The sequence below is a fragment of the Oncorhynchus keta genome, chromosome 34 (genome assembly GCF_023373465.1).
Source record: "Oncorhynchus keta strain PuntledgeMale-10-30-2019 chromosome 34, Oket_V2, whole genome shotgun sequence".
Lineage (NCBI taxonomy): Eukaryota > Metazoa > Chordata > Actinopteri > Salmoniformes > Salmonidae > Oncorhynchus > Oncorhynchus keta.
In genome coordinates, this window is record NC_068454.1 from 26,405,596 (window position 1) to 26,417,618 (window position 12,023).

Below are 12,023 nucleotides of genomic sequence, written 5' to 3' on the forward strand. Positions count from 1 at the left end.
GGTGTACACCATTGGCACCGAGGACAGCCAGGTTGTTTCCAGTGAGCAAGTACAAACCCTTAGAGAGTTGGATATGTCAGCAGCTACGGTCCAAAGAGAAAGGGTCACCCACCAGGCTGCAGTTCTGCAGTCACATGAGGTACAAGAGAGAGTGTCTGTGGGTGTCACTCGTCCACCTGAAGTTTCAGTAGTTTCTACAAAACAACACCGTACGGCTCCCTTTCATACATCTGCTGTTCAGGATAGCCCACAGCTCACAGAGCAGCACTGTGACCGTATCCAAAGCCCAGTAGTCATAGAGCTGCAGTCTTCAAAAGAGAAGCGTTCACAATTAATGTCTGCCACTTCCGAGGAGATAACCACCTTGGCGAGTGTAAGCACAGAGATGTCAGGTGAAAGGAAGACAGATAAAGTAAAGCCAACCTCCGAGCCAAAACATCTTGTCAGTAGTCATCTTGTTGAATCCCAACTGTCAATTTTAAAAGAACGATCGCAAGAAATTCCCAAGCCACAGGAGGAAAAAAGTTACAAAGTCAAAGAAGGCATTAAGATATTGTATTCCGCTATGTCAACTGAAAAACAGATGATTCCTGAGGGCCATACCACAGATGTGCCATCTTCTGACTCTGCTCTACAATCTTCAGTAACAAAAGAATCGCTCAAACCAATCCTAGCCTCAATTTCTGAGACAAAACAAACCTTATCAAAAGAGACTAAATTTACCATGCAGAGGCCAGAGGCAGAAAAGGCTCTCCTTCGTAAAGATGACATTATGAAATCTGCACTGACAGCTGAGGAAAAGCAGATGTTACAAGCTGAACACACAAAACAAGTGAAGAGTTTAGAAAGTGCTACCTCATTATTTTCTCAGGTAGAAGGTGAACAGGTACTGCATTTGCAGATAATTAGAGATCAGGATATCCTACCATCTGAGGAACCATTTACTTGTGAGAAACCAGCTGTAGAACAAGCAGGTGCCAGGAAAAGCCCTACTCTTTTACATACAGTAACCCACGATGAACGGATATCTGTCACTTGCGAAGATACGACTGAGTTTGAGGCCAAGAGAGACACAATGACCATTCAGCCCCAAAAACAAGCCCCTACCCCACTATATCTTCAGTCAGTTCATCCGGGAGGTGCCTTAACCAAAGAGGGAATTATTACCATTGAAAAGCCAGCCCAACAGACAGCAACACAGAAGCAGGAGAAAGCCAGAAAACACGCAGCATCCTCAGAGGAAAAAAGGGGGCTTAGCGCAGATTATTCCAAAGATCTTGATGTGTCTGTGACAGGAGTTCAGTCAAAGCTTAGAACAGAACCCAGACCACAGAACATTCTTCAGGTCACATCAAAACCCATGCAGATATCCAAAGAAACACCATTTACTAGTGATGCCAAACAGCAGCGTGCATTAATACAAAAAGAAGATCGTTGGAACATCATGCAAGTTACAAGTGTGGCAGATAGTCAAGCGTTAGAGGAGGGACATACTGAGAGTTTGACAGCTGTTGACACATTTACATGCAAATCCGAAATAGAGCCTAAAGTACCTACTGAGCCCATACAAATAGAGGAGAAGGCGATCGCAACTGAGAGTAGTGTACTTCTAGAAGCAACAGAGCAAGATTTTGCCATCCAGATACAGGAAGGACAGTCTGTTAGACAGTCAATAATGATGGATGAAAAGCGTATATTGATTGGGGAAATGTCTCAGCAAATAACCAAATCAGAGTCAACAAAAGTTAGCCTTAAAACTCAGCACAAAATGGCTGTTTTCGTTTCAGAGTCTGGAGAAAGTCGAACTCTTCCAAAGGAGCTCACATTTGTTATTCAGATTCCAAAACCAACAAGTTTGGACATCAGACGTCAGTTGAAAGATGCACTTCAGTCTGCTGTGGCTCTTGATCAGCCACTTATACTAGCAGACGTTGTTGGAAGTTTAGAGGCTACTGAGGTACAGGAAGTGAAGGTACTCAAGGAACCTAGGCGTGCGATGTTCACTTATCTTATCACAACACCAGGTGCCCCTATGGAAATAACACTTGCTTTTGAAGGTCAGTACCCCAAGACTGCAGATCTAAGGACTGAACTCCAGGCAGCTTTCTACTCAATTATCTATCACGAGCAGCATGTTCTTACATCTGAGCAACCTGGCACACTGCAAATCGACAAGCCCCAAAGACTAAAGGTTAGCAGTGCATCCTCCAAAGAAATATTGTCATCTGTAGTTGAGACAGTAAAAGTAGCAGAAAGTGTAGTTGATTTCACAACACCTAAATCTCAGGCTGCTAAACGAAAGACAGAATCTCGGGCTACACATGAAACAGCAACAGCTGAGGAACGTATTGTGGTGCAAGAGTCCAAAGTAACTCAATCCAACTTGGGCGGTCAAGTAATGGAAGTTACTACAGAATCACTTGCTGAGTTTGGACAGACAGTACAGGTGGCCATACAGGAGGTTAGAACTATGACTGTAAAAGGTTATGAGAGAGATGTAGGTATAGTTGATATCACCACCGATATGCCCATGACATCCATTCCAACTGAACAGTCTTTAGATGTACTCATCCAAAGAGAACACAGGGAGGAATTTATTTCAGAAGACGTCCAAAAATCTAAACCTCAAGGAAATGTAAACGATTATCCCATTATTGAAACTTTCCTTGAGGACATTACCACAGAGGAGCATTGTAAGGTTACATACACTGTGACAGTAAAGTATGTTACAAAAGCTAATTGGCTTTTCAATGGACAAATCATTAAATCTGGCAAAGAGTTCAAGTGTTCTAAAGAACATGACACATACACACTTACAATCATGAAAATTATCAAGGACAAGCACGAAGGAGAATATGTCTTTGAGGCTGTGAATGAAGCTGGAAAGACCACAACATCATCAAGACTCACAGTTGTCTCGAAAGGTTGGATAATGGGGATAGTTTTATTGTTACTCGTCACCATACACATAAACTAACTATCATTCATTACATTTTTATAATGTAATATAACATTTTAATTTCATATTGGCAGCAAACTCATACTTTATTTCATACATATTTATTTTTTAGATCAAATTAATTACTAAATAAAAACATTTATTGATAGAATTTGCAGCATGAATTTACTATACTTTCAATCCACTACTAATTCACCTTAGTTTTTCTCTATATCATTCCCCACATGCTTATTTCTTCTATATCATTCCCAGGTATTTTCGTCACCCATGAAATATAACATTTCATTCTTGGTCATTCTCCACTGAGCACTGAAATATTTTTGCATGCTTCCAGGGCAAATGTATCATGGTTTCATTCTTCATGATGTCACTTTCCTCCTTCCTCTATCATGAATTCACTTTCTTTCTTCCTCCTCTAACCATTCCACCATTTCTTCACAGTCACTCCTGGAATGCATCCCACCATACTGTAGCATTCCACCATCCCTGTTCCAGCTCTGTATACCATTTGTCTACTTGTCATTTTTCGCATCATTATCTAACTGTGTACTAATTTACTTTTCTTTTTGTGCACATTATAGTGCCACCTGTTTTCAGGTACAAAATTGTTCCCCTGGAGATCAATGTTGGCAGTGAAGCCAAGTTTGAATGTGAAATTGAAGAGGCACCAAATGTGAACTTCAAATGGTTCAAGTCTGGCACTTCGATCAAAGAGAGTGCAAATTGTCACGTTCTCAGTCGGCAACTGACATCTTCATTGGAGCTTCTGAGCCCAACCAAAGCCGACAGTGGTGAATACACCTGCAAGGCTACAAACCAACATGGCAGTGACACCTGTGCCGCCAAACTGACAGTGACTGGTGAGTCTTCTGTTTCCCTTAACATTATTTATACAAGTGTATGTATATTGCTGTTTTTCTTAAAGGTTGAATACAATACAACACATTTTAATGTGCAATTGTTGTCTCAACATTTGTATATTGTACCGGTTTGTAAAGTAAATGAAGTATTCATATCCCATTGCCTTTTTCCATCTTTATTTACTTTTTTATAGAGATGTACCCGCCAGTATTTAGTACAAAGCCTGATCACATGACTTTATATGTGGGCAAACAAGCAACCTTCCAGTGTGTAGTTACTGGCTCTTCACCGATGACTATTGTCTGGCACAAAGACAACATTGCTATCTCTCCGGGGGGAAGCTATCAAATATCATCTGACAAGACCAAATATTCCCTACAAATCAAAAATCTTCAGCTGAACGATCAGGGCACATACCTTTGCAAAGCATCGAACAGTGTTGGTACTGTTACATGCAGTTCAGAGTTGAGGGTTATCAACAAACCCAGTTTCATAAAGACCTTTGAGGTCTCAGTGTCTTCAGCCGTTGGTAACACACTGCGGCTCGAAGGTCAAGTGGATGAGGACACTGGAGTGTCCATCACCTGGATGAAAGATGGCAAAAAGCTTCATCAAACAATGGATTGTAAACAATCTTTTGAAGACAAGGTTGTCGTTCTTGAAATTACAAAAGCAAAACTGAAAGATTCAGGGAAATATGTATGTACAGCTTCAAATGATGCTGGGAGTGCAACTTGTCCTACCACGTTGACGGTACAAGGTAAGGTCTTCAAGTAGATTTTCTGTATTAACACAGCGTTTGTGCACTTACAGATCTGCTTACTAGGAACTAATTGTAAAAAAACAGCTGTTGAGTCCTCTTTGAAACAGCCACTAACGCTATGCAGCTTCTGTATGTCTTCTTATTTTCTCCTTCTTGAACTCTTCTCTTTTGTATTAATTCTTGTTTGACAACACATTTGCTGTTTTGCAATCCAAAACTTATTTCAGAGCCCCCTACCTTTGTTAAGAAAATGGAACCAAAACTAATGTGGAAGCAGGGCATAGCTGCTCGGATGCAGTGCACAGTCAACGGATCAGTTGAACTCAAAGCTTCCTGGTTTTTGAATGACAAGGAGCTCAGTGATGGAGATAAATATAAAATCACTTTCAAGGCTGGTCTTGCAACTTTGGAAATAATCGATGTAAACGTGTTAGACAGCGGAAACTACACTTGTGAGGTGTCAAACGAAGCTGGTAGTGAGAGCTGCAGCACTGAGTTATCTGTAAAAGGTTTGTCACCATTCTTTACTTACAATTATTTAAAAAATTGAACAGGTAGTTGTATAATTTAATATGATCTCTACTCTTAGAGCCCCCTTCCCTTCGAAAAGAATTGCAAATGGTTGAGGCAGTGAAGGGAACTCCTGCCGTACTCAAATGTGAAATTAAAGGAACAGCTCCATTTGAAATCACCTGGTTGAAGAATAAGAAACCAGTCGTCACCACAGATAAAAAGTACAAGATTGTCTCTCAGGAGTCCATTGCTCGTTTGGAGTTCTGCTCATTTGAAAGTGCAGACATTGGGGATTATCAGTGCTGCATAGCTAATGATGTTGGTAAAATCACCACTAAGGCACTGGCCAAACTAAAAGGTTAGTATTGTTGATAAATTAAAATAACTCAAATTGATTTATCTAAATACCGTATGTTTTCTAAAGAACATGGTTCATTGATTTTATAATATGTTTTGTATAGAACCACCAACATTTGCAAAGAAGATTGAAACTATTACAGCAACATTGGGAGATTCTGTGAAACTGCAGGGCACATTGAAAGGCTCACCCCCCATTTCCGTCAAATGGATAAAGGACACTGAAATGTTGAGAGATGATGATCCAAATATCAAAATGACATTTGAGAACAACATTGCTATTTTGTCAATAACAACTGTTGCCATTAACCATGGTGGCAAGTACACTTGCCAAGCAGAGAATGAGGCTGGACAAAACAAATGTGAAGCCACTCTAACAGTTCAAGGTTAGAGTTGAACATTTAAATTAAACATTTACACATGTTTATGTATTTTTACATATAAACACATTATACTCTTGTGACACCTCAATCTAATTAATTTTACTTTAATATAGAACCTGCTAGAATCTTAGAGAAAGCAGAATCCATCAATGTGACTTCAGGGGAATCTGCAACCTTGGAATGCAAAATCGCTGGAAGCCCAGAACTTAAAGTGAAATGGTTCCAGGATGGAAAGGAGATGAAAGGGAGTCGAAAATATAAAATAACTCTGAAAGATAATATTGCTATCTTAAAGATTCTTGCGTCTGAAAAAGTAGACTCTTCCGAATACACAATGGAAGTGTCCAACCGTGTTGGAAAGGACCGGTGCTCATGCTCTATTACTGTGCTGGGTTAGCTTTTCTTCTTCTCTACTTTTAAAAGTTTGTTTTCATGACATATATTTGAACTTGCAATGTACAGTATGACTTAACTTTTTCTTTCCAAAACAGATCGTATCATACCACCCTCTTTTACAAGGTCTCTGAAAAGACTTGATGGAATTATGGGTAACGATATTTCAATGGATTGCAAAGTATCTGGATCCCAGCCTATGACTCTGTCTTGGTTCAAAGACGATAAAGAAATTACATTTGGATATAGATATTTACCTGAAATCAAAGACAACTCAGCTGCACTGAAAATTACTAAATTGGAAAAGGTTGATGCTGGAGTGTACACATGCCGGGCAACAAATTCGGCTGGATCTGAAGAAAGCAGTGGAACCTTATATGTCAAAGGTTTATAAAGTTTAAGTAATTCTTTAGCCCTATGTTTTTACTTGTAATTGAAGTAGGCCTATGGCGTTTTCTTGGGGTAATATGATGATGAAAAATAAATATTTTGTCCTTTTAATGAATTTTAGAACCTCCAGTCTTCACATTGAAACCTGACAACCAAGATGTCATACCAGGATCTACTGTTGTCTTGAAGTGTGCTTTCACTGGAACAGCTCCTCTTACGATCAAGTGGTTCAGAGACGACAAGGAGATATCAAGTGGAGGCACATTTTTTATCAAGAAGGAGACTTCCTTAAGTTTTTTGGAACTTCACTCAGTAAAACCCAGTGACTCAGCTAACTACACATGCCAAGTGGCCAATGACGCTGGAAAGATGGCGTGCACTGCTGTCTTGTTTGTGAAAGGTGACCTTCTTACATATACCCGGCTCAATGTGCATTTGTTGTTCTTCTGTTCTTGCATCAATGTTTGTTTCCTTGACTGATAATCAATGTCAAACTCTTTTTTAGAACCTCCAATGTTTGTGGTGAAGCTTGAGTCTACGAAACTAGCAGTGGAAGGAAGTGCTGTAAAGCTGGAGTGTAAAGCAACTGGCACCCCTGAGATCAGTTTTAAGTGGTTCAAGAATGAGATTGAGATAACACAAAAGGAGAAATACAAAATGGCTGTCACCAATTCAGTTGCCTCATTGGAGTTTGTCAACTGCTCTGTTGATGATAGTGGAAATTATGTTTGTGTGGCATCAAGTGATGCTGGTAGTGACCACAGCGGCAGCACAGTTTCAGTTAAAGGTGTGTTGAGTATTCCGCTTACTGAGTTTTTTCTTGATTAATCCATTTAGATTTTTGTTGATTGTATTCTGACTTGATTGCCATCTTCTTTTAGAACCTCCAATATTTACAAGGACCTTTGAATCCAAAGAAGTTATCAAAGGATCTGATATTATGCTGGAAGGAAAGCTTGCAGGCTCTGCTCCATTCAACGTATCATTTTACAAAAACACAAAGGCGATCAGAAATGATAAAAGACATAAGATAGTCGTAAAGGATGACATAGTTACCATCCAGATCCTGGCAATTGAAGCCGGAGATGCTGGAAAATATCAGTGTACAGTAGAAAATGAAGTTGGGAAGTCATCTTGTGATTGTGAGATGACACTGAAAGGTTGGTGTGAAAACCTTCATTTTAAATATATGTATCTGTTCATTTCTGTAGACTTTCAGTTGAAAGGTTGTATGCTTTTCCACCTTTAGAACCGCCATCGTTTGTGAAAAAGATAGAGAATGTGAATTCCCTAGTTGGCAGTGAGATTTCTATGCAGTGTACTCTGAAAGGATCACTACCTATGACTGTGTCATGGCTGAAGGATGACCATGAGGTCAAAGATGGTGAGCATGCACAGATGTCCTTTGAAGACAGGACAGCACTGCTGCGTATTTCAAATATTCAAACCAAACATGCTGGGAAATATACTTGTCAGGCCAAAAATGAAGCTGGCAATCAGAAATGCTCTGCGTTATTGGTAGTCAAAGGTTGGTTGATGTTTATCAGGACATTTTTCAAATTGCTACTTGTGTTTGGATTTTATATTCTGATGTTAAAAATTCATTGTTGAATGTTATGTTTGTCACAGAACCAGCAAATATCACTGAACAGGCTAAATCTGTCAGTGTTACAATGGGGGATCCCGCTACACTTCAGTGCCGGTTCTCAGGAACCAGGGTGCTCAAAGTCAAATGGCTGAAGGATGGAAGAGAGCTGACATCAGGTCATAGATACAAAGTACAGAGCACAGATAAGAGCTCTGTACTAAACATTCTACGTACAGAAAAAAGCGACAGTGGAGATTACAACTTTGAGGTTTCCAATGACGTTGGAAGCAGTACCTGTGAAGCTACAGTTTCTGTTCTAGGTCAGCTCATTTATACATATTTTTATATTTTTTGTAGCTTTTTTTTACAGGTATTCCTGTTTTGACAGCATTCTCATTACTTTCTTTTTTTTAATCTATGCTAGATCAAATCATAAAACCATCTTTCACAAGGAAACTGAAGAAAACAGAGAGTATCAAAGGATCATTTGCCCACTTGGAGTGCCTTTTGTCTGGCTCTCTGCCCATATCTGTACTCTGGTACAAAGATGAGAAAGAGATCAAGACGGATGATAAGCACAAATGCACATTCTTTGAAAACACAGCTTTTCTGGAAATAAGTCGTCTTGACAGTGCAGACAGTGGTAGTTATACCTGCATTGCTACTAATAAGGCAGGCAAGGACCAGTGTTCTGGGGCCTTAATTGTAAAAGGTTTGGATAACCATTTTTTTGTCTTTTATATTTCTGTATCTTTGGCTCTCTTTGGCTTCAGAAATGTTTTGACTTTTAACTTGAAACATGCATTCCCCATTTTCTCAACAGAACCACCATTGGTTTTAGAAAGGCCTGAATCAATGGATGTTTTGCCTGGATCAAAGGTTCAATTTAATGTCCTTTTGTCTGGCACGCCACCCTTGACCATTAAATGGTTTAAAGACAAGAAGGAGATCTCATCCGACTCTGATTGCTCCGTGACTAAAGACAACACCTCTACATCGCTGGAGCTGTTCTTTGCCAAAGCATTAGACTCTGGAGACTATATCTGCGAAATTAATAATGACGTGGGCTCTGATGCTTGCCAAGCAATGCTCTTTGTCAAAGGTTCTTATTGTCTGTTATTCTTTACCTTCTTGACGTTTGTTCTTGAATTGGACCTCTACTATACTTATTATGTTTACTTTATTTTATATAGAGCCTCCAAAGTTCACACGAAAACCTGACGGTGTGTCAGTGGTGAAACCTGGGCAAAGTAAAACATTTGAATGCCAGGTGACTGGAACTCCAGAGATTGATATATACTGGTTCAGAGATGGGAACGAGATAAGTCCTAGTGACAAATACAAGATGATCTTTGATAACAACATAGTAACCCTAGATATTTGTGGTGCTGATACTAAGGACAGTGGAATATACTATTGTGAAGCCCGTAATGAAGCCGGTAGTGAAAGCTGCAATATGGAATTGAAAGTGAAAGGTTGGTTTACATTTACATTTAAGTCATTTAGCAGACGCTCTTATCCAGAGCGACTTACAAATTGGTGCATTCACCTTATGACATCCAGTGGAACAGCCACTTTACAATAGTGCATCTAAATCTTTTAGGGGGTGAGAAGGATTTAGTCTTTTTAGGAATAATTGTATATTTTCAAACTTTTATATGATTCAGACTTCATTGAGTTAATTGTCTGTTTTCTCTACCTCAGAGCCACCATCCTTTGTTAAACAGTTATCAGCTGCGGATATTGTGAAGGGCTCAAATGCCTCTTTAGAGTGCCAAGTCATTGGCACAGGTCCGTTTGAGGTCATGTGGCATAAGGATTTAAAGGAAATTAAATCCAGCACAAAGCACAGTTTCTCACAAGTACAGGACATTCTGAATCTTGAGATACAGAAATGTGATGGTGTAGATGTTGGTGAATACCAGTGTACCGTCTCAAATGAGGTTGGAAGTTGTTCTTGTAGAACTACACTTCGTATAAAAGGTTAGTTACTTAAAACATATACTCTTGTGATAGATTACGTAACTTCCATGATGACAACACATTCTTACTTTAAATAACTAATAATTGTTCCTTGGTTTGATGTTAGATCGACCATCATTTGTGAAGAAAATTGAAAATGTAGCCACTGTTTTGGGCAAATCGGCTGAATTTCAGTGTGTTGTCACTGGGTCACCATCTCTGTCTGTGCAATGGCAAAGAGATGAGAACTGGATCTTGGAAGATCCTAAAATTGAACGGACATTTGAGAATAATGTGGCAACTCTAAGGATTCCGGTCTGTGAAGCCCATCACAGTGGGAAATATACCTGCCAGGTGGCAAATGATGCTGGACAGGACAAGTGCTTTGCAACCCTCATGGTGCAAGGTTTGTATGCTAGCTAGATATTTGTTTTAATTTTGGTCAGGTCTGTCTTTGAAATGTATGGATTTTAACAGAAAATTGATATTTCTATGCATTTTAGAACCACCTCAGATTACAGAGAAACCAGAAGTGATGAAAGTAACTATTGGGGATCCAGTCAGTTTAGAGTGCAAAGTGGCAGGCAGTCCGGAGCTCAAAGTGAAGTGGACCAAAGATGGCAAAGAGCTCAAGTCAAGTCCACAGCACAAACTTAGCTTCGAGAACAACCTTAGTAGCCTTAAAATTCAGACTACACAAAAGGAGGATGCAGGCAACTATCAATTTGAGGTCTCAAACCACATTGATACCTGCAGTTGCAAAGTCAAGCTGATTGTACTAGGTCAGTGCAAAATCTTGTATTGAAACAAATTAGTGTGGTAGTATACTGGTTATTACATGATATATAATGCATATGGTTTTGACTGTTTTGTTGTTGCTCTTGTGAAAACAGAACAAACTATTCCCCCAAGCTTCACCAAACCAATGAGTGAAATACAGGAAATATTGGGAACATTTGTTCAAATTGGCTGCAAAATATCTGGATCCCTTCCCATTACTGTGGAATGGCAGAAAGATGGAAACAACATTTCCGTTGGTGGAAAATATAAACTTGTTCGTCAAGACAATTCTGTGTCTTTGGAAATCGAACAGTTAGAGAGAGTTGATGCCGGCACTTATTCTTGCAAACTAACAAATACAGCAGGAAGCGTTGAATGTAGTGGGGCACTAAGGGTGAAAGGTCAGAATTTATAACATTTATATCAAATTCATATTTTTCTCTCGTGAAAGGGTCAGGCCAGCTGATTAACTTGGTTGCTATTGTTTCTTTTCAAATGCATCTTTAGAGCCGCCAAGCTTTGTGCTGCTGCCTGAGCCCCAGGCAGCCCTTCCTAACTCCAACGTGCGATTTAAGAGCACGTTTAAAGGAACACCTCCCTTCACAGTGAAATGGTTCAAGGATGAGACTGAATTGATCACTGGACCATCATGTTTTACCGGACTGGAAGGATTATCTTGCTTCTTAGATCTTTACTCAGTTGGAGTTTTGCAGAGTGGAGTTTACTCTTGTCAAGTTAGCAATGATGCCGGCACTGAAAGATGTAGTGCCAATTTAACAGTAAAAGGTTGGAACATGCTCTTATTTAAACTCTTGCCTTGGCTTCCATCTTTCCTCGATTGGTTTCCATCGTTCTGTCTGTCCTCAAATTCTTTTATCTGTGCTCAATTGTTTTGCATTTTCACATCTCCTCCAGCACCTCCTTTTCACAGTTCCTTCAGCAGTTCACAGCACCTTCACCAACACCTCCATCACATCAACAACTGTTTGTCCACCATGTATCATGCTTCCCATTTCTCTTTTCAAATTCATCTTGGCTTTAATCCTTAACAGATCCATCAAGTCATCAAATCAC

At 39.6% G+C, this 12,023-nt stretch overlaps 2 protein-coding genes across 2 annotated transcripts in view; both read left to right on the plus strand.

Moving 5' to 3' along the window:
- The window catches only part of LOC118366639 (titin-like), a 180,290-nt gene that overhangs the window by 40,279 nt on the left and 127,988 nt on the right, over positions 1–12,023 (plus strand). The window contains exon 37 of the mRNA XM_052493512.1: positions 3,541–3,819. Coding sequence (XP_052349472.1) covers positions 3,541–3,819 — 279 coding nt within the window. The remainder of the gene's footprint in view (positions 1–3,540; positions 3,820–12,023) is intronic.
- LOC127915077 (titin-like) lies at positions 9,319–10,309 on the plus strand. The gene is made up of 2 exons (XM_052493557.1): positions 9,319–9,682; positions 9,912–10,309. Exons 1-2 carry the CDS (start codon positions 9,379–9,381, stop codon positions 10,193–10,195), a joined length of 588 nt encoding a protein of 195 aa, XP_052349517.1. The 5' UTR covers positions 9,319–9,378; the 3' UTR covers positions 10,196–10,309.

What these genes read in the sequence shown, in the direction of transcription:
- LOC127915077 (XM_052493557.1), top strand. Translation starts at nt 9,379, where the DNA reads ATGTTTACTTTATTTTATATAGAGCCTCCAAAGTTCACACGAAAACCT. An exon ending in TATGGAATTGAAAGTGAAAG is followed by an intron (nt 9,683 to 9,911) that starts GTTGGTTTACAT and finishes TCTCTACCTCAG; the next exon opens with AGCCACCATCCTTTGTTAAA.